General features: G+C 41.7%; 1 protein-coding gene across 1 annotated transcript in view; it reads left to right on the top strand.

The window, feature by feature from the left end:
* Nucleotides 1-23,456, top strand: part of LOC119429184 (NACHT, LRR and PYD domains-containing protein 12-like) — a gene marked incomplete at its 5' end in the record, with an annotated part of 59,816 nt that overhangs the window by 20,550 nt on the left and 15,810 nt on the right. Inside the window, 5 exons of the mRNA XM_037696863.1 lie at nt 7,068-7,241; nt 7,714-7,887; nt 8,549-8,722; nt 15,808-15,981; nt 21,975-22,148. Coding sequence (XP_037552791.1) covers nt 7,068-7,241; nt 7,714-7,887; nt 8,549-8,722; nt 15,808-15,981; nt 21,975-22,148 — 870 coding nt within the window. The remainder of the gene's footprint in view (nt 1-7,067; nt 7,242-7,713; nt 7,888-8,548; nt 8,723-15,807; nt 15,982-21,974; nt 22,149-23,456) is intronic.

The following is a 23,456-nucleotide window of genomic DNA, read 5'->3' as shown; positions in this document are numbered from 1 at the left end:
ACAACAACAGAGTGTCATACAACATCAGACTGTCATACAACAACAGACTGTCATACAACAACAGACTGTCATACAACATCAGACTGCCATACAACATCAGACTGTCATACAACAACAGACTGTCATACAACATCAGACTGTCATACAACAACAGAGTGTCTTCAATCAGAGGCTTCTTCAGATCTGCTGTAGGACAGACGCTACAAGAGATCCTTCCTGCCCACAGCATCAGCATCTAGAACAACTCTTTAATGAAACCAGGATGATGAGTTACAACATTTAATTTCCCTCTGGGATTAATAAAGTATTTTTGAGTTGAATTGAATTGAATGTGAGCAGCTAGTTTTGGCTGTCAGCAGCAAACTAGTTGATCCATTATGAGAAGGTGCTATTTAGAAGACTGAGCTGAATACAGCACCTCAGACTGACGAAGTCTTTCGGATGAAAGACGAAACGTTTCTACAATTTTAAAAAAAATTCTTTTTTTTATGTCCAGAGGACCAGACTTAACAACGTTTAATTTCTAAATTTCTAATTTTTAAATTAATAAGGTATTTTTGATTTTAATTCGTATTGAATTATCATCAGCGCTACGCAATCTTTTTAGAGTACCACAGTTTCTAGATATTTTAATAAACACAAATCAGAGAAAAAACAGCTTTTACCTTCACAGCGCAGAGCACAACAAACAGAGCACAGATTCACAGACAGAGCACAGCGGCTCCTCCTTCCTCTGCTTAATCAGGGCAGAGATAAAAAGTGAAACTCTTTTGCTCAACTCAGTCCAAAAATTAATCAACATGTTAAAAACATTCTAGTGTCTTTCTTCTTAGGTAAATTAAACATTTGCTCCTATGGTGGGCACCAATGCATAATATGTAGGGGTAATCATTGGTCTGAGCACCCTTTATTCATCCATCCATCCATCCATTATCTTTACCCGCTTATTCCATTTTGGGTCACGGGGGTCGCTGGTGCCCATGTCCAGCAATCACTGTGCGAGGGGCGAGGTACACCCTGGACAGGTCGCAAGTCCATCACAGGGACACACAGAGACAAACGAGACAAACAACCATTCACTCTCTCATTCACACCTAGGGACAATTCAGAGTTACCAATCAGCCTAACATGCATGTTTTTGGTCTGTGGGAGGAAACCGGAGTACCCGGAGAAAACCCACGCATGCACGGAGAGAACATGCAAACTCCACCTAGAAAGGCCCCTGGACTGGGGTTTGAACCAGGGACCTGTTCGCTGAGAGGCAGCAGCTCTACCAGTTGCGTCACCGTGCTGCCCACCCTTTATTCAATTCAATTCAATTCAATTAAAAAATCCTTTATTAATCCCAGAGGGAAATTAAATGCTGTTATAACTCATCATCCTGGTTTCATTAAAGAGTTGTTATAGATGCTGATGGCTGTGCGCAGGAAGGATCTCTTGTAGCGGTCTGTTTTGCAGCGGATCTGAAGAAGCCTCTGACTGAAGACACTCTGTTGTTCAAAACCAACAAAGTCCAAGCTCAATAACCTAGGTATACAATCCAACAATTTTCAGTCAGGTCATCAGGATAGTTTCTTTTTTTTTGTGCTTAAACATTTCACATTCCATCCAGAAGGCTTCATCAGTCAAAGAAACACAACACAAAACTGATTCTTCCCCAACAGCTTACTCCAAAGTGGAACAAACCAGTTACGTTGGTGCTAAGATGGTCTCTTGGGCACGCCCCCTCCTCCGGTGCTGGCCCTCTCCCTTGTCGACAGTCATATCAAACTGGTTGAGCTTGTTGATCTATTTTAAGTCACTTGCTCTGGCGCTAAACTCCTATGAGGGAACAATGCCAAGCCATTGGTTCCAATATGTGGATGACACCTGGGTCAAAATCCAAGCTAAGGAAATAGAAGCGTTCACCAGAAACATTAACTCGGTCGATAACATCAAGTTCACCAGAGAGGATGCAAACAACAACAAGCTGCCTTTTTTGGAATGTTTGGTTCAGATGGAGAGAGAGGACAGCCTCAACATTGAAGTGTACAGAAAACCAACCCACACAGACCAGTATCTTCTGTTTGACTCCCACCATCCGCTGGAACACAAACTCTCTGTTATCAGAACTTTACAACATCGGGCCGAACGCGTCCCCACAAAGACAGAAGAGAAGGAAAAGGAACTGAAACACGTTCAAGAAGCTCTCCAAACATGTGGATATCCTAACTGGGCTTTTGTCAAGTCAGCGAGGAAATCTACAAAACACACTGTTATGACCCGGCTCAGCCAGGAGAAGGGGAGGTAACATTAAAAACCCAAATGGAAAAGGTTTGAACAAAAGTAACAATTTAATTAGTCAGTTTAAAATAAAATTCAACATTAACAAAAGGAGGGGTACATTCAAAGTACCAATTACAACAAAGCTTTCACAATCAAGTCAATAACAAAATTCAGGTTAACCAAATTAATGAATACTCAAAACAAATTTATAATGAGTCAAAACAAAAGTAAACAAGTAAGCCTTCTAACTGCTTTAAGGGGCTTACAAACAACACCGACAACCAACTGCATGGTTTAACAGTTGGCCAAAGCCAAAGCCAAACAATTCAAGTCAAGAGACCAGAGTCCAAAGACACAGAAACCCATACTAATGGTGAGCTGCTCTAAACAACAGCCGCCCTGAATGGGAGGAGAGCTGGGTTTAAATAGGCAGGCCCCTTCTGTGGTTGGAGGAGCAGGAGGTGAAGAAGCCAACCAGGATGCAGATTGATGTCCATTGGGGAGGATTCAGGAAGTGAAGCAGCCAATCCCAGATGGGCCACAGCACAGCTGTCAGCAATCAACCTGCAAACACTTTTGCTCAACCAAATGGCCTCAGGCTATAACACACACTAATAAACAGAAAAGGGAGAACAACAGACAGAAAAACATTGTCATTCCTTATGTTGCTGGAGTATCAGAGAAACTCGGAAGGATTTTCAACAAACACAACATCCCAGTACATTTCAAACCCAGCAGGACTCTCAGACAGAGGCTGGTCCACCCTAAGGACAGAACACCCATACACAAACCGAGTGGTGTAGTGTATGCGGTCCAGTGCAGCGAGGACTGTCCAGACCTCTACATTGGAGAAACTAAACAGCCTCTTCACAGATGCATGGCTCAACACAGGAGAGCCACCTCCTCTGGACAAGACTCAGCTGTTCACCTCCACCTCACAGATAAGGGACACTCTTTTGAGGACCAAAATGTGCACATTTTGGATCGAGAACACAGATGGTTTGAGAGGGGGGTGAAGGAAGCAATTGATGTAAAAAAGGAAAAGCCATCTCTTAACAGAGGAGGAGGCCTCAGATTTCCACTTTCAAAAACCTATAATGCAACTTTAAAACAGATTCCCAGCCAGTTTTCACACTTGATGGGAACAGAGGGGCCTCGTCTGTGAATTAGAGTAACAGACTTAAGAAACCCCTACTGTTAAGGTGTTTAGGTGTGAATTGCCAATCTACATGTGTGTGTATCTTATCTCAGCCTTATAACCTGAATCTCTCACTCACTGCTCATTGAATTGAGAAAGTTCCTTGGATGAGGAGTGAAACGTCTTCTGTTACAAATAAAGTCCATTTGTTTTTGTATTGAAGGCTTTTTGAATCCCCTTCCTGTCCAAAATCCTGGAGAAAATAGTTTTTATTCAATTAAACAAGTTTTTGAATGAGAACAGAATCTTCGAAATTTTTCAGTCTGGTTTTAAGCAACTCCACAGCACTGAAACAGCATTAGTGAGGGTTTGCAACAATATTATATCAAATGATTCTGGTCAATTTGTGGTACTTGTGCTCCTGGACCTTACTGCTGCTTTTGATACTGTTGACCACAGTATCCTTATATCATGGCTGGAACAGTGGGTTGGGATCACAGGTGCTGCATTAGAATGGTTCCGCCCATACCTGAGTGGCAGGAGTTTTTGTGTCAAGGTTGGTAATAATGTATCTGCCTCATAACCTCTTTCTTGTGGGGTCCCACAGGTTTTGATTCTTGGACCCCTTCTATTCTCACTTTATTTGCTCCCACTGGGGTCCATCCTGAAGAAACATGTTTTTTTCATTTCATTGTTATGCTGATGACTGTCAGATCTACCTGCCTGTGAAACAGCAAGTGTTTGCTCCATTCACCTGCTGTTAAAATGTCTGGACGACATTAAGGCCTGGATGGCTTCAAATTTCTTAAGTTTTAATGATGAGAAGACTAAAGTCATTGTCTTTAGCCCTAGCTCAACTGCCGCCACTGATCCTGTCAACCTGGACTCTCTTCAGCCATATCTGAAGCAGTCTGGTAAAAATCTCGAGATGGTTTTAGACTCTGACTTCAAGTTTGACAAACAAATTAACTCTGTTCGGCAGAAAAGCTTCTTCCAACTCAGACAGGTAGCTAAGCTCAAGCCAGTGTTGTCCAGACCCGACCTTGAGAAACTAGTCCACGCCTTTGTCACGACCCGATTGGACTATTGCAATGCACTCTATGCTGGGGTCAACCAGGCCTCCATTTCATGTCTTCAGCTCGTCCAGAATGCTGCTGCCTGGCTTTTAACCAGAACTCGTAGATCTGAACATATTACACCAGTTCTGTCCTCCCTTCACTGGTTCCCTGTTTGTACTAGGATAGTCTTTAAAATTCTTCTGTTGGCTGTAGTGAACTAGGCATCTGACAACAATCTGTCTCTGAAGACCTTCAGGGGACAGGAACTGCTATTTCATTGATTTGAATCCAGAAATACAAATGATCTCATCAAGAGACTATTTAATTGTATCCTGAATTAATCAATTGAAAGAACACGCTTCTTTTTTACATTATCATTACTATTTTATAATATCTTGATAATCTAAGTGTGTCTAGTTCATACCATTTCTAAGTGTTGAAGTGAACCACTCATTTAAATCAACTGTGAAACAGTATTAATGATTTTTTGACCTCATTAGAATTAGAAATCAAGTTAAATGTCTATTTACAAAGTAATTGTGCATTTTGATCTTCTGTCTGAATGAGGAGTAGTGATGTCGGTCAAAAGTCAGAGGCAAGTTATGAGAACGACGTGCCTTGTTTTAAACCTAGCAGACAGTAAATAAGAAGCAACTGGCACCTGCCTTGTCTCACCTCTTCATAAAAATTTCTCTGTCTGTACTAACCATTCCTAAACATTCCTGCAGCCTCTCTTGACTTTTAATAACCCTATGACATCACTGAAACACCCCCCTGCTGGTTGTTTCAACCAATCAGGAAGTACTAAGTGACAGGAAGTGAGTACTCTTTAAAAAGTCAACACTTCCTGGAACTATTCAGTCTTCTGGCGGTCTTCCTGCAGTTTTCCCGAGTCTTCCTTGGGACTATGGAGTCTTCTTAAAGTTTTTCCTTCAGTCTTCTTGCAGTCTTCCCAGGAGTCTTCCACTTCTGAGTGGAATCTCTGACTGGAGTTTTACTGAGAGTTCCAAAGGAACTTTCAGATTTTATCAATAGCTGATGGATTTGACCGTGAGACGAGGGTTCGTCCATCCCAGCGGAGTCACAGCGCCTCGCTGTGAACTCACCCGGGCGTAACGCCCTACAACTTCGAAGGAAGCTTGTTCTGTTGAACGGAGTAAACCACACGACTTCTGACGATGACCAGCCTCTTTAACCGGAGACGCTGTAAAGGGATCGTACTAATGGACTTCTGTTCCGGAGTGGAGGTGTCCCCCCATCTAAGGTAACAAAGTCTCTGCACGTCCTGAAGTGTACCGGAAGGTTGAGCTGGTGTTGAAAGAAGCGTGCTAATTCTGGTCACAAACATACATCTTCCTTCATCCATCTTTAAAATCTTTAAACTTCTCTACTCCTTCTCTTAAACTTTTCTATTTGCCAGTAATCCAGATGCCTTCAGAGGTGAATCAGCCTCAATCGGTAATGTTCTGTTGTCTTGTTAGTAAAGCGTGCCAAGTTTTTATTAATCAGAAACAGATCAGCAAATCAATGTGTACAGGTCTTGATGTTAAATTTTGATTCTGTTAAATAAATGACCGCATTTATTCTGATGGGTCAAAGATAAAATGGCATCTCATGTCACTGATTAAACAATCCTCACAGTTATCTCGGTCACATGGCAGAAATTTAACTTGAAAAAGAAATAATTTGTTGTAATTAATAATTAATATTCTTTGTGCTTGAACTAGCTTTAAGAATAATTAATTAGTAGTGAAGCTAACAGCAAAGCTGTCCCTGACATCACTACATGACCATCAAATGCCTAAATGGCCTCGCACCCCTTTACCTCTCTGAGCTACTGGAACCTTACGTTCCCTCTTGGGCCCTGAGATCATCCGATCAGCTGCTTTTGGCTCTTCCAAAAACAAGACTGAAGCTCAGAGGAGATTGGACTTTTTCAGTCATGGGCCCCAAACTCTGGAACAATCTGCCCCCCAACATCAGGCAGGCCACCTCCCTTCCTCACTTCAAATCCCTGCTAAAAACACACCTGTTCTCGCAGGCATTTCACACAGTTTAAATTGATCTAGTGTTTTTTTAATCTGTGACCCTATGTTTTAAATTCTTTTTATTCATTCTTCAGTTATTAATATTAGTGTATTGTATTTTTTTCTCTTTAATTTTACTCCCATTGATTGTTGTTAAGTACTTTGATAACAGGTTCTGTTTTAAATGTGCTCTATAAATAAAGTTGACTTGACTTGACTTGACTTGACTCATGTCAGACTCATCAGTCTTTACTGGACTCTGATAGTTTAATAAACAGGACAGAGGACAGAGAGAGACATGACTGGAATCAAACCAGCAGCTTTGGTTCCTGCAAAAAACACTGAAAACAATAATCATCAAGGATCCCTCCCTTCACACCCCAGTGACAGCAAAACAAAGCTGCAGTTACGAGAGACAATGATGAGAAGTATTTCATCACATCAACCAGAGAAGATGAACTGAAGCTCTGAAATGAAGGAAAAAAGCCCAACAGGAAGAGTTCAACTGGTTTATCTTCTAATCTGAACAGAAAGTATCATTTATCAGGATTAAATCATTTTCTTTTTGTGTCCTGACAGACTCCCTGACTGTGGACTCTCAGAGACTCACTGTGAAGTTGTGGGCTCAGCTCTGAAGTCCAACCCCTCCCATCTGACAGAACTGGACCTGAGCCTCAACAACCTGCAGGATTCAGGAGTGAAGATTATGTCTGCTGGACTGGAGAGTCCAAACTGTAGACTGGAGAAGCTAAGGTGATTTAAATGACAATTTGTTTTTCACTAAATTCAGTTTTAGTTCCTTACTTCAGTTTGATCTTTTTTACGTCATTGATTTTGGGGATTTATCTGAACCTAAAACCAAAGATATGTAAATGTGTCCAACTGTCTATGAAGAAATGTGATCATTTGTCTCCAAAGGTCCAAAGTGAAGTCCAGATGTCAGAGGGATGTTGTTCTCAGTTGTGTAACTTTGGAAGAAGCAGACAGAATTAGTGTCAGACTGCTGAAGCTTCACATTAGTGTCAGCTGAACTCACGAGTGGATTTGTGTCAGGAACAGAGCGTTCACTTTCAGTGTGAACAGCAGGATTCACAACTGCTTTGATATGATACATGACTGTTGTCATGGAAACAAATACATGTTAATGTTGAGCTACACGTGGAAACCAGAACACATCTGAAGAGATTAGAAATGATTTTATTTAACTGTTTTATTCTTTATTCAGATTGATCAGCTGCAGTTTGTCAGAGATCAGTTGTTCTTCTCTGAGCTCTGCTCTGAAGTCCAACCCCTCCCATCTGACAGAACTGAACCTGAGTGAGAACAAGCTGCAGGATTCAGGAGTGAAGCAGCTGTGTGGTTTTCTGGAGAGTCCACAATGTAGACTGGAGACAATGAGGTCAGACATGTTTATCACCTGCTGATGGAGGAGGAGGGACAATGTTGTCTGTGTGTGTGCACGTGTGTGTGTGTGCTTGTTTCTGTACTATCAGTAAAAATGTTCATAAATTAAATAATTTAAATAATAATAATTAATGTGAGTGCCACCAGCCCTCACTAGTTCAACACCCAACAAGCTCTTTGTGACGTGACACGTTTCTTCTGAATAAGTCTTGAATCCAGTCATTTAGTTTTGTGACTTTGCTGAACTTAAATGGAAACAAAACAAACATATTCAAAACAAAAGGAAAGTGACGTCTAAAGACTGAGTTACTCTCGGGTGCAAGACTTCTGCCCTGCTGATGCCTTTCGTACCTTTATATTGCAAATTCAGCAGCCAATCAAAATGCAGTACGTAATAAGAATATATAACATACACATGTTGTTATTTATCCTGTTCTTTAACTCACTAACAAACTATTATTCACAGAAATAACTCAAACTGTAAAAATAACAAATTTTGCATTGTTTTCAACTCCTTTGAATAAATGGCTCTTACAATTAAAAAGTTTAGTTTGAAACATTGAAACATTTTCAGTTGGATCAATGTTTTTCACAGTTCAGAGTTTTTAAAAGCCTTCTTTTGTTTTCAAAACTTACATGTTTTATTCTTTATTCAGATTGAGGAGCTGCAGTTTGTCAGATATCAGCTGTTCTTCTCTTAGTTCCGCTCTGAAGTTCAACCCCTCCCATCTGACAGAACTGGACCTGAGTGAGAACAACCTGCAGGATTCAGGAGTGAAGCAGCTGTGTGGTTTTCTGGAGAGTCCACGATGTAGACTGGAGACTCTGAGGTCAGACATGTTTATCACCTGCTGATGGAGGAGGAGGGACAATGTTGTTGATGTGTGTGTTTGTTTCTATACTATCATTAAAATTTCTCATAAATTAACAATTTAAATAATAATAATAAATAATGTGAGTGCCACCAGACAGGGCCAGATTAACACTTTGCTGTACCCTGGGCAACAATCTTCAAGAGCCCCATCATCACGACCCCAGAATCACCATAATCTGGCAAAATACTGAATAAATTACCATAATATACAGTAAATATACTTAAAATTTCTAACTATCACGTGTATTTTTATGTATAAAACTCCAAATGCTCATACAGCTATAAATGCTATTTCTCTTGTTGACGCAAATCATCAAGACTGAATTAAGTTCAATTCAAGATGGCGCCCGAGCTGGTGGCTTGCCGTTCACCTCTCTCCACTCTGTTTGTTTTTTTGCTATTTTTATCATTCTTCCTCAATAACATCAACTTACTGCTGGTGTATGATCGTGAGCAATTTCTAAATCTACAATTTTCCGCAAAATATCTCGCCTCGTACGATCATTTCTACCGAGGTTCTGGGCCCCCACCTCCACTGCTCGGGAGCGTCCCTGCTTACCTTCACCGTGATGTTTTCCTGCCTGCACGGAAACATCGCTCCCGCCGCCGCGGGAGACGTGCTGGCCGTCTCGTGAGGCTCAAAGCGAGCCTCGCTTGCTCCTCAGCAACAGCTGACCACCGGACTGAGGATCCTCCACCTGGATGTCTCGCGGAGTCCTGCCCGCTGAAGAACGTGGGGTCGGAGGTGTGCAGCGGGCGCGCGCTCAGCTGCGAAGTTTCCGACAGTGTCCAGCTGATCGAGGTCTGCCTGGGTTCTTCATCTGCACCATCTCCTGCCACCCGATCGGTCTGTCCCAACGACCCTGCTGTGTCCGGCGGCTCTCGGACTCCGGCTGTTTGTCCCGGACCGCGCAGCGGGCGCGCGCCCAGCTGCGGTGGGTCTGAAAGTCTCCAGCTGATCGGGGCCTGCCCTGGTCCATCGGCTGCACCATCTACTGCTGTCCCGTCGGAGTGTACCAACGACCCTGCTGTGTCCGGCGGCTCTCGGATTCAGGCTCTTCATTCTGGACTTCGCGGCGGACGCGCGCGAAGCTGCGCTTCCTCTGGCCGGAGGAGGCGAAGGCCCGACGTAAACAACCTGAGGCCGCTGATCAGCGTCCTCCCCTCAACTTTTCCCCCAGCTGCTGGCCTAACGAGGTTTGCTCTCCTCAATGTGAGATCTTTATCAACCAAAACTTTTATAATGAATGACTTCTTCTGCTCCAATAACCTGGACTTCTTGTTTCTGACGGAGACCTGGCTTCCTCCTGGTGAGTCAAGCGTTTTTACTGAACTTGTGCCTGCAGACTGTACTTTTCTTAACTGCCCGAGGCCATCTGGAAGAGGTGGAGGAGTTTTAGGTGGAGACCTTTGAGCTGCTGCATTTTGAACTGGGCCGCTCCAACCCCATCCTGGTTGCTGCTCTTTACAGACCCCCCAAATCATCAACAGGCTTCATCAATGAACTGTCTGACTTTCTCACTGGAATACTGTTAAAATACGACCGTGTGCTGATTCTAGGGGACTTCAATATACACGTCTGTTGCCCTGAGAAGCCTTTGGTGCAGGACTTTCTAAATCTGATCCACTCTCTAAACCTGGTGCAAAATGTTGTTGGCCCCACGCATCAGTAGGGGCACACTCTCGATATTGTTTTGTCTTATGGTGTATCTGTGTTAAATCTGGAAATTGGGGATGCTATCATATCCGATCACAAACCCATCTCATTTGAAATCTCTCTTGCTCGTGAGTCTAAATCCCCCACTCCACCTAGGACCTGTCATGTATTTAACCCTTCAACCTCTGCTCGTTTTTCCTCTGCTTTTATCACCACTGCTGTTTCAACTCCTGAAACCTCTGCCTGTGTCAGTACTCATGAGCTGCTTAGTCACCACAATGAGACCTGCACCAAGATCTTGGATCTGGTGGCCCCACTGAAAGTCAGGAAAGCAAGGAGAACCCAGTACCCGTGGATAAACGAGACCACCAGGGCAGCGAGACGACTGTGCAGGAGAGCAGAGCGCAAATGGAAAAAGGACCAACTCCAGGTTTCTTTCATTTTGCTAAAAACCTGTTTAAAAAATTACCAAAACACCGTCAAATCAGAAAAAAACAAATACTTCTCCCAACTGATCAGTGAAAATAAAAACAACCTCCGCACCCTTTTCACAGCAGTAAATTCCATTCTTAATGGCCCTTTGTCTGAATGCATGGAGGCCTATGTGGACGTCTGTAACGACTTCACAAGATTCTTTGTTGGTAAGGTAGAGCTGATCAGATCTTCCATCCCCCGCTCCTCAGTCGACCCATCGGTTTTTGTCCCATGTTCAGCCACTTTCAGGAATTTCAATCCAATCACACTCCCATTGTTAAACAAAGTTGTTGGTCACATGAAACCCTCAGGCTCCCCTGCTGATCCAATCTCTCCCTCACTGTTCAAACAGGTTCTACCAGCGATTGGGCCCACTGTTCTTAATATTCTTAACAGTAGCTTTGCTACAAGCGTGGTTCCACAGGCCTTTAAAAATGCAGTAGTCACTCCTTTAATCAAGAAACCTGGACTTGACCCCTCAGTGCACTCAAATTACAGACCAATCTCCAAGCTTCCCTTCCTGTCCAAAATCCTAGAAAAAATAGTTTTTACTCAGTTGAATCAATTTTTAACTGAGAACAAAATCTTTGAGGTCTTTCAGTCTGGTTTTAAGCAACTCCACAGCACAGAAACAGCTTTGGTTAGGGTTTGCAATGACATTTTAACTTCAAACGATTCTGGTCACTATGTGGTACTTGTACTCCTTGATCTTACTGCTGCTTTTGACACCGTCGACCACAGTATCCTCATCTCACGGCTCGAACACTGGGTTGGGATTACAGGAGCTGCTTTAGACTGGTTCCGTTCTTACCTCTCTGACAGGACTTTTTGTGTCAAGGTTGGTGAAAGTCTGTCCACTTCGGTGACTCTTTCCTGCGGGGTCCCACAGGGCTCGATCCTTGGACCCCTTCTCTTCTCGCTCTATCTGCTCCCACTGGGATCCATCTTAAGAAAACATGCCATCTCATTCCATTGCTATGCCGATGACTGCCAGATCTACCTGCCACTGAAACCAGCCAGTGCTCGTTCCATCCACCCTCTCCTCAAATGTCTAGATGACATTAAGGCATGGATGACTTCAAATTTTCTCAGTTTTAACGACCAGAAAACTGAAGTCATCGTCTTTAGTCCTAGCTCAGCTGCCTCCTCAGATCCTGCAAACCTGGACTCACTTCAGCCCTATCTCAAGCACACTGTTAGAAATCTTGGGGTGGTTTTTGACTCGGATTTTAAGTTTGACAAACAGATCAGTTCAGTTCTGCAGAAAAGTTTTTTCCAACTGCGGCAGGTAGCTAAGCTCAAGCCAGTGTTATCCAGACCCAACCTTGAAACATTAGTCCATGCCTTCATCACAACCCGCCTGGACTATTGTAACTCACTTTATGCTGGGGTCAGTCAGGCGTCCATTTCACGTCTCCAGCTCGTCCAAAATGCAGCTGCTCGGCTTTTAACTGGTACACGTAGGTCTGAGCACATCACACCTGTTCTGTCCTCCCTTCACTGGCTTCCTGTGCGATCCAGAATCGACTTCAAGATTCTCCTCCTGACATATAAGTGCCTAAATGGCCTCGCACCCCTCTACCTCTCTGAGCTCCTGGAACCATATGTTCCGTCGCGGGCCCTGAGATCATCGGACCAGCTTCTTTTGGTCGTTCCAAAATCACGCCTGAAGCTCCGAGGGGATCGAGCTTTTTCAGTCAGAGGTCCCAACCTGTGGAACAACCTGCCCCTCAACATCAGGCAGGCCTCCTCCCTCCTGATGTTCAAATCCCTCCTTAAAACGCACCTGTTTGCTCTGGCGTTTAATACGGTGTGAGTTAGTTTATTTTGTTCTGTGTTACCTCATTTTAAATTCTGTTGTTTTATGATTGACGTTTATTTTTACTGCTTGTTTTTCCTTAGTGTGATCATTAGTGTGTGTTATTGCTCCAGAAATTTTAATTCTGTATGATGTTTTTGTTTTGCTGCCTATGTTTTGCTACATTTCTGTTAAGCACTTTGATAACAGTTTATCTGTTTTAAATTGTGCTCTACAAATAAAGATGACTTGACTTGACTAAGTTGAACGCACTTTGAATCCCATACGACACCATGTGTACTTGTTTAGTAACGTGTTGCCCACTGGTGTCAGAAGCATTTATAATGTGTGTGTGTGTGTGTGGGGGGGGGGGGTGTCTGGGGGTCCTCCCCCAGAAAATTTAGAATAAAGTAGATGCCATTTCCTGCATTCTGGTGTATTTTAACGGTTGTTTAACATCTAGTTTTACCTGCATAAGTAAACACTTGATTCAGTAACTATTTTAGAGCTAATGGCACAACCAAAAGTATCCTGACCAACAACTGATTCAATTAATTAAAAATATATATTCAAAGGTGAGGATTTGATGTCCAGATAAAAATTAAATGTCTGTAACTTAGTTGACTTCAAATGTATAAGATTATCAATGAATGTTTGCAACAAAGGATTTACTGAGTATAACAAAGATTCTTTCAAGAAACCTCCTAATATAAATCATATAACCAGAATGACTTCAGCTCATTTTAAATTTATCAAATGGCCTAAATCTCCTAAAGTGAAGGAGAATCATTTAAAAATAATAAATAAGATATTTCCTGTAGCCATGTTTCTGCAAAGATTTAAATTTGATGTTGATTTGTGTGTCTTTTGTAAATCAGAAGATGAATCCCTCGAGCAATTTTTTTTTTTCATGTCAATACAAAGTGTTTGGTCAAACATCAGAAACTGGATTAATCTCAAACTTAACATTCCTTCTTTTCATGCTGATAACATTTTACTTTATGTGGATAACTTAAACTCAGCTTTCTCTGATGCCATCAATATAGTCGTACTTCTAGCAAAGTACCACATTCACTGTAGTAAGAGGAGGGATAATAAGCCGTCCTTCCTCTGTTTTATGAACAATTTTAAGTCATACTATTCTTCATTAAGCAGATTAAAAATCTGTAAAACTGCTAGAATCATCTCACAACAGATAAAAACATTGTTTTAATTAAAACAAGAAGTTTCTCAAGAAAAAAACTAATGACCTTGTCAGCAGGTAAGGGGCGTTTACCTTCGGAACAAATTGAGGTTGTCGATTGGTCAGTTGTTGACACGCCTTCTGGATTGAATGACAGGTCGCACCATCGAGGAGCCGACTGAAAAAAAAAAAACCGAGCTGAAGCAGCCGTGCTGGGAGGGGGCAGGACTGCCCAAATGCAGTGAAAGCGCAGCAGTCTCTCTGTGCAGTGCAGGGCTCCAAGTAAAGCAGGAGATAACCAGATATTTTGCTTGTGCCCTCACTGTTGAGAAAACCTCTAAGGCCCTGGGCCCCTTAGAGATGGTGGGCCTCTGGGCACTTGCCCAGTTGCCCATATGGTTAATCCGGCCTTGCCACCAGCCCTCACTAGTTCGACACCCAAAAAGCTCTTTCTGACACAACACGTTTCTTCAGAATAAGTCTTTCAATTCAATTCAGTTTATTTATATAGCACCAAATCACAACAAAGTTGTCTCAGGGCACTTTACAGGAACATTTACATACATAAAAGCCAATTAGTAAAGTTCTCTGTCTAAGGAAAAACTCCCTTTTAAAAGGAAGAAACCTCCAGCAGAACTAGGCTCAGGACAAGCGGCCATCTGCTTTGACCGGCTGGTTTGAGAGGACAGGAAGGAGAGACAGACGAACATAGAATGGTAGGTCCAGGTATAGGTCCAGGTCCAGGTATAGGTCCAGGTGAAACTGAAAGACAAAAACACATGTTAAGGATAGAGAAAATAATTACAAATACAAAACAGTTTGAGCAGAGTAAGTAAAGACAGTAGCAGAGTGAAAATTGTGGTCAGTTTGTCCTCCAGCAGCCTAAGTCTATAACAGCATAACTAAGGGACAGCTCAGGAAACCCAAGCCGACTCTAACTATAGGATTTATCAAAAAGGAAAGTCTTAAGCCTAATTTTAAAACTGGATAATGTGTCAGCCTCACAGACAGAGATTGGAAGTTGGTTCCACAAGAGAGGAGCCTGATAACTGAAAGATCTGCCTCCCATTCTGTTTTTGTAAATTCTAGGAACCACAAGTAAACCTGCAGTCTGAGAGCGAAGTGCTCTGTTAGTAAAATATGGAACAATAAGATCTGTAATATAAGATGGAGCTAGGTTGTTGAGAGCTTTGTAGGTTAGAAGTAAGATTTTGAATTATATTCTGGATTTGACAGGGAGGCAATGGAGAGAAGCTAAAACTGGAGAGATCTGATCTCTCCCAGTAACTCCAGTTAAGACTCTGGCAGCAGCATTTTGGATCAACTGAAGACGTTTTAAGGAAGTATTTGGACATCCAGATAATAAACCATTGCAATAGTCCAGTCTAGATATGACAAATGCATGGACCAGTTTTTCTGCATCATTTTTAGATAAGATGTTTCTAATTTTAGCGATATTACGCAGGTGGAAGAAGGTGGAAGGTTGAATCCAGCAATTTAGTTTTGTGACTTTACAGAACTTAAATGGAAACAAAACAAGCAAATTCAAAACAAAAGGAAAGTGATGGTCAAAAGACTGGCTGCTGAAATTTCAATATAAAGGCATGAAAGGAATCAGCAGGGCAAAAGTCTTGCATCCAAGAGTAAACCAATCAAAATGCAGCATATAATAAGAATATATAACATACACATGTTGTTATTTATCCTGTTCTTTAACACACTAACAAACTATTATTCACAGAAATAACTCAAATTGTAAAAACAACAAATTTTGCATTATTTTCAACTCCTTTGAATAAATGGCTCTTACAAATAAAAAGTTTAGTTTGAAACGTTAAAACATTTTCAGTTGGATCAATGTTTTTCACAGTTCAGAGTTTTTAAAAGTCTTATTTTGCTTTCTAAACTTACGTTTTATTCTTTATTCAGATTGATCTACTGCAGTTTGTCAGAGATCAGCTGTTCTTCTCTGAGCTCAGTTCTGAAGTCCAACCCCTCCCATCTGACAGAACTGGAAATGAGTCAGAACAAGCTGCAGGATTCAGGAGTGAAGCAGCTGTGTGGTTTTCTGGAGAGTCCACGATGTAGATTGAAGACACTGAGGTCAGACATGTTTATCACCTGCTGGTGGAGGAGGAAGAAGAATGTTGTTATCTGTGTGTGTGTGTGTCATTGTTTATGCTACTTTGTAAGGCCCATTTTCCAACTTATACTACATTGTGAGAACTAACTGTTCCTTATGCGGCCCAAAGCCGGGGCCCCATAAAAAAAAGTCCTGTTGGTGGGTTAGGAGTTATGTTTAGGACTAAGGTGTGAATTGAGGATGTGTTAGGTTTAGGTTTAGGTATGTACTGGTAAGGGTTAGGTTTAGGGTAAAGGTCAGGGTTAGGCTATAGAAATGAATGCAAAATGAATGGAAGTCAATGCAAAGGCCCCATAAAGACAGCAACGCAAACCTGTGTGTGTGTGTTCTCGTTTTTATTACCTGGTGGGGTCCACAGTGTGACTTTTCACCCACCTCTTGGGGACCAGTTTTACCCTTGGGGACCAAAGCCCTACGGGCACAAGCATTGCAATCAATTGGAAACAGCCAGCTAATATGCTTGGTGAAGTTTTTTTTAAAAAAGGTCTCCATGGAGTTGAATTTTGAGACACGGTGTGTGTTGACTTTTCACCCTAGATGTCAAAGGTGGTATTGCAGTGTGTGAAATTCACCCATGGGGACAATTTTGTGATAAAGTGTGTAACATACTTTTCCATTTAAATTGACATTTCCTGTTAAAAATGATTACTGTCTTCTATAATTTGAATAATTTTATTGTACATAAATATTGATGCAGAAAATATAATTGAAAACAAGATTTAATAAAATAATCATTTTTATTTGGCCAATAAAAAATACAAATTAGAATTAAAATCCAAAATAGATTAAAATAATACAAAATAGAATGAAAAATACAAATGAAAAACTATCTACATTACAAATAAAATGACTAAATTATTTTAATATCATTTTCAAACATGAGCCACATCAAAGCCAGTCACAAAGGAATAGACAAGTAGACAATATAGCTGAATTCATACATTCAACCTTTATTCATATGGTTCAGTCGCACTGAGCCTGGAGGACTCATTTACAAGAGATCCCTGTTTAAAAAAAAACATATATGAGGTACAGACAACAATAGACAATCATGTAAAAAGCATATAAAATGAAAACTAAATAGGAAAAATAAGAAAAACAGCTTATATCATAAAGCGATGTAAAATACTAAAAACAGGAACATGTCTGCATTGGTTTTTGCCATGAACTCAACAGTTGTTTTAAATCTCTTAGAGTGGTCAAAGTCAAGAGCTTCAGATCTTTTTGTAAGGAATTCCAAGTTTCAGGAGCAGAGTAAGAGAAGGTCCTTTGGTCAAGTTCGGTCCGCACTGAGGGTATACTGCAGGTAGTTATGTCTTGAGAGCGCACGTAGGAGCTAAATCTCTAAACTCTGCATTTTAGCCAAGGTTCTAGAAAATCTGATAAACTCTCAAATCAAAAATTACCTGGACTCATTTAACATCTTACCTCCTCTCCAATCTAGTTTCAGGAAACAACACAGCACAATGACTGCTTCACTGAAGTTTCTTAATGACATTGTTGAAGCTCTGGATGCTAAGGATTATTGTACTGCACTTTTCTTAGATCTGTCTAAAGCTTTTGACACTGTGGATCATAACATCTTGTGTCATAAGTTCTCAGAATTTTTTTTTAGATCACATCATTGGTTGGTTCTCTAACTATCTCTCAGATCGGAGGCAATGTGTTCAACATAATGGTACTTCCTCTAGTTATTTAACAGTTAACAATGGTGTACCACAAGGCTCAGTCTTAGGACCCACCCTCTTTACAATCAACATAGGTAATGTAGGTCAGAACATCCCTGATGCATCCTTACATTTCTATGCTGATGACACAGTTGTTTATTGTCAAACTAAAACAGTTGCTAAGGCTTTCCAGTTTTTGCAATTCGCATTTGACATCATCCAGTCAGATTTGTTCCGTCTCAAACTTGTCTTAAATGCCGATTAAACCAAAAGGATTTTTTTTTTCAAACAGGGAGTCGGTCCCAGCAGTTCTTCCTCCAATTTTATCCTCAAATGGTGTCCCCAATGAGTTTGTTGATTCCTATAAATATTTGGTAAATGGTAAATGGACTGTACTCATATAGCACCTTTCTATCTTATTTCAAGATACTCAAAGCTCTTTACACTACAATTTGTGCCCTCGTTTACCCATTCATACAGAATTCTACTAGATCTCTACAAAGCTACTAGAACAAATCACTTCAGCATGTGACTCCAACTCCTACATGTGTCCAGTTAACCACTGTTTTATGTCTGTCCGAACAGGTCTCACTTGTAAATGAGTCTTCGAGGCTCAATGTGATTTATCTGTTTAAATAAAGGCTGAATGAAAAAAATGAATCACTGCTGGTGGATTCGAACCCCCAACTCTCACATTGGAGGATGACTGTTCTAACCACTCAGCCACAGCCACCCCTGGTAGTGAGGGTAAAGAGCTGGTCCAATGTTCCATGGCTAGGATGAAACCAGCATTGTTCCTCCTGGATCTGAGGTTCGATAAATGATTGGACTCGCTTCTCCAATACCACTGAATAGACCTTACCATGGAGGCTAAGTAGACTGATGCTCCTGTAATTGGAGCACACCCTCCGGTCCCCTTTTTTGAAGACGGGAACCACCAGCCCAGTCTGCCAATCCAGTGTCACTGCCCCCGATGTCCACGCGACATTGCGAACGCGTGTCAGCCAAGACAGCCCCACAACATCCAGAGCCTTCGTGATGGACAAACTATGACTGGCACAGAAGTCCAACAACAGAACACCGCTCGGGTTCAGATCAGAGAGGCCATTCCTCCTAATCATGCCCCTCCAGGTCACACTGTCATTACCTACATGGGCATTGAAGTCCCCCAGCAGAATAAAGTAGTCCCCAGCTGGTGCACCTTCCAGCACTCCCACCAAGGACTCCAAGAAAGCTGGATACTCTGAACTGCTGCTTGGCACATAGGCACAAACAAGTCAGAGCCTGTCGTCCCACCCAAAGGCGCAGGGAAGCTACCCTTTCATCTACTAGGGAAAACTCCAACACAAAGGCACCAAGTCGGAGGGTGACTATTTCTGATTTTTCTTCCAGAACATCACTTAAGATGTCCTCATCCACAGCTGTCTCAGTTTCATCCACAAGATATACATTTATTTCTTCAGGGATGTCAAACTTCTCTTTGGCTGTAAATGTACACATAATTTTTTTAGATCATTAAATTGTTCAAACATAGAATTCTGTCAGTTATTTACATATCACTGATATTATATAAATTGACATCTATGACAGTAAAAGGTTTATAAATTTATAAAAACATAGGAAAAACATAAGAATGTATGATTTTAGGCAGATCAACTTGAATAAACCAAAAAACATATTACATTGTCTCAAAAATGTTGAATATGAGGCTGCACTAAGAAGTAGTGTAGTGTAGTGTAGCTTTCCAAAGAGACCATCATATCACAAGCAAAACTGGTTTGTTCCACTTTGGAGTAAACTGTTGGGGGAAGAATCAGTTTTCTTGTGTGTTTCCTTGACTGATGAAGCCTTCCGTATCGAAGGCGAAACGTTTCAGCACAAAAAAAGAAACTGTCCAGATGACCTGACTGAAAAATTTTGGAGTGTAGTGTAGTGTTACTTTCCTGCATGTTGGACTTTAAAGAGCATTGTTAGAAATATGTGGACAAAAAAAAAGTTCAACGGCCAAACCACAGCAAAAAGGCTGCTGTTTCACTTCATGTAAATGGGACCTCAAGACTGGGTGCCCTGTAAAAAAATCAAGTAACAAAAATCATAGTGTTGATGGATGATGAAAAATCATAGTGTTGATGGATGATGAAAATGACGCTGATGCTTATTTATTTTTCATGCCATGCGCTCTATTAATTACACATTTGCGATTGACTGGCAGATCATGTTTGACTGCCATTACTGAAGAGAGGAGACCCCACTATTTTGAACAATTATCGACCAATCTCCAAACTGTATTTTAGCTAAGGTTTTAGAAAAAATGATAAATACTCAAGTCAAGAAGTATACGAACTCTTTTAATATTTAATCTTTTCTCCAATCTGGCTTCAGAAAACAACATAGAACAATGACTCCTTCACTAAAGGTTTTTAATTCAGATTCAGATTCAGTTTATTATTGCCATTGTCAATGAACAGGATTCACAGACTAGGAACTTGCTTTGGCATAAAGGTGCAAATAAAACACAAAAGATAAAAGAAAACATATGTACACCAACCAATACAATTTTATTTTTCATTTAGCCTTTATTTATCCAGGTTAGTCTCATTGAGCCACGATAACTCATTTTCAAGAGAGACCTGTTTAGGGAGCACATGGTGGGGGTTAAGGACCTTGCTCATGGGCCCAGAGTGGGGCGAATGAGGGTGGGGGCAAGTGTGGGTGTTTCACCTACCCCACCCACAATTTTGATGTTGTCGGGGCCGGGGCGTGAACCGGCGATCTTCGGATCACAAGCCCACCTCTCTAATCTCTGCGCCACCACTCCCCCAATATAACTCCCACAATACAATTCAATACAATACAATATTCAGAACTAATTTGCAATTGGAGTAGTGCAGTTAAAATACAGTGATAAAGTGACCAAAGCAGAGTTATACAGTAATGGGATTATGAATGTTCAAAAGTCCGACGACAGAGGGGAAGAAACTGTTCTTATGGTGGGAGGTTCTGGTCCGAATAGACTGAAGCCTCCTGCACGAGGGGAGTGGTTCAAATAGTTCATATGCAAGGTGAGAAGGGTCAGCTGTAATCCGACCTGCTCGCCCCACAGTCCTGGAGAAGTACAGGTCATGGAGAGATGGGAGGCTTCAGCCGATTACCTTCTCAGCAAAGCGCACAACGCGCTGCAGTCTGTGTCTGTCCCTGGCAGTGGCCTCGGCGTACCACACTGTGATGGAAGAGCAGAGGATGGACTTGATGATGGACATGTAGAATTGCACCATCAGCTTGGCTTTCCTCAGCTGTCGCAGGAAGTACATCCTCTGCCGAGCTTCCTTGATGAGGGAACTGATGTTCAGCTCCCACTTGGGGGGGGGGGGCAGAGGGGCTGTGGCTTTCCTGAAATCCACAATCATCTTCCTGGGGAAGGAAGGTTCCTGGGGAGTCCAGATGCTGCAGGGTGAAGTGGAGGGCCAGGTTTATGGTGTCATCTACAGACCTGTTGGCTCTATAGGCAAACTGCAGAGGGTCGAGAAGGGGGTTGCTGATGGACTTGAGGTGGGATAAAACCAGACGTTCAAAAGTTTTTGTGACTACAGACGTAAGAGCCACAAATCTGTAGTCATTTAGTCCTGTGACACGTGGCTTCTTGGGGATAGGAATGATGATGGAGGTCTTGAAACAGGCTGGGACGTGGCATGACTCCAGAGAAGCGTTGAAGATTCCTGTGAAGACCAGGGTCAACTCATCAGCCCATTGTCTCAGTGTATCACATATTCTATATAACAAAACAGGATACATATATATAGACATTTCATTAAGTTAATATATAATCTGATAAAATTATATTTCAGTACTGTAGATCATGACATCTTATACCACAAGCTCTCAGATCTTGGCTTCTTAGATCACACTGTTGGCTGGTTCCCAAACTACCTCTCAGGTCGGAAGCAATGTGTCTGACATAACGGTACTTCATCTAGCTACCTACCAGTCACCAATGATGTGCCACGAGGCTCAATTTTAGGTCCTACTCTTTTTACAATTTATATAAATAATGTAAGTCTAAATATTCCTGATGCACTTTGCATCTCTATGCCAATGACACTGTTGTTTATTGCTGAGCTAACACAGTTGCCATGGTTTTCCAGCTTCTATAGTCTGCATTTGACATCATTCAGTCTGACTTATTTCACTTCAAGCTGGTGCTAAATGCTCACAAAATGCCTCAACGTCTCAAGAGTCTTTAAAAGTCTTGTTTTGTTTTCTAAACTTACGTTTTATTCTTTATGCAGATTGTGGAGCTGCAGTTTGTCAAAGATCAGCTGCTCTTCTCTGAGCTCTGCTCTGAAGTCCAACCCCTCCCATCTGACAGAATTGGACCTGGATCAGAATAAACTGCAAGATTCAGGAGTGAAGCAGCTGTGTGGTTTTCTGGAGAGTCCACGATGTAGACTGGAGACTCTGAGGTCAGACATGTTTATCACCTGCTGATGGAGGAGGAAGGATAAAGTTGTTGCTGTGTGTGTGTGTGTGTGTGTGTGTGTGTGTGCGTGCGTGCGTGCGTGCGTGCGTGCGTGCGTGGGGGTGTGTGTGTGTGTGTGAGTGTGTGTCCTTGTTTATGCTACTTTGTGAGGCCCATTTTTCCAACTTATACTGCATTGTGAGGACCAACTGCTCCTTATGGGGCCCAAAGCCCGGGCCCCATAAGAAGAAGTCCCGTTGGTGGGTTAGGGGCTAGGTTTAGGACTAAGGTGTGAATTGAGGATGTGTTAGGTTTAGGGTTAGGTATGTACTGGTAATGGTTAGGTTATGGATAAAGGTCATGGTTAGGCTATAGAAATGAATGAAAAATGAATGGAAGTCAATGCAAAGGCCCCATAAAGATAGCAAAACAAACCTGTGTGTGTGTGTGTGTGTGTGTGTGTGTCATAATATGAATTTTATTGAACCTTTAAGAAAAAAAAATCACTGGATGTGCCTCTACAGTTGATTTATTTTAGAGTCAACCTGATTCAAGATGGCCACCACAACAAAATGACTATATCAGTCAATTTTACAGAAATTGTTTTAAATTTCAGTGTGGTAGTAACTGAGACTGACCTCCATCTTTTACTCTGGGTGCTGTCTCATAACACAAAATCTGTGTTTAAAACTTTTTCATCAACTACTGAAATCAGTTATGTTTGTCTGTTAGCAAAATATTTCAGAGACCATTGAACAGACTTTCATGAATCTCTCAGAAACTAATAATTGAACGTACATGTTAAACTGATTAATTCATCAATTTAATTAATTAAAGATGGCCACCACAGCCAACTGACTAGGAAACACAAACATGACTATAACTCAGCCAGTTTGACAGATATTGAGCTGACAGTTGTTGTTGTAGTAAATGGTAAATGGACTGTACTTATATAGTGCCTTTCTATCTTATTTCAAGATACTCAAAGCGCTTTACACTAGAATCTGTGCCCTGATTTACCCATTCATACAGCACTCTAGATCTCTACAAAGCTAATCGAACAAATCATTCTAATGAGACTAATCAGTGCTTTAGCTCACATTCATACACTGATACACTGATGGGACACACATCAGAGGCAATGAGGGGTTCAGTGTCTTGCCCAGGGACACTTTGGCATGTGACTGCTGGTGGATTCGAACCCCCAGCTCTCGCATTGGAAGACAACTGCTCTAACCACTCAGTCACGTCTGCCCAGTAACTGAGCATTTTTCTCAACACATACTTTGAGTGTAACAGATTGTGCAGCATT

The sequence above is a fragment of the Nematolebias whitei genome, chromosome 24 (assembly GCF_014905685.2).
Source record: "Nematolebias whitei isolate Nwh7 chromosome 24, NemWhi1, whole genome shotgun sequence".
NCBI classification, from domain to species: domain Eukaryota; kingdom Metazoa; phylum Chordata; class Actinopteri; order Cyprinodontiformes; family Rivulidae; genus Nematolebias; species Nematolebias whitei.
This window is presented reverse-complemented; position numbering and strand designations above follow the sequence as displayed.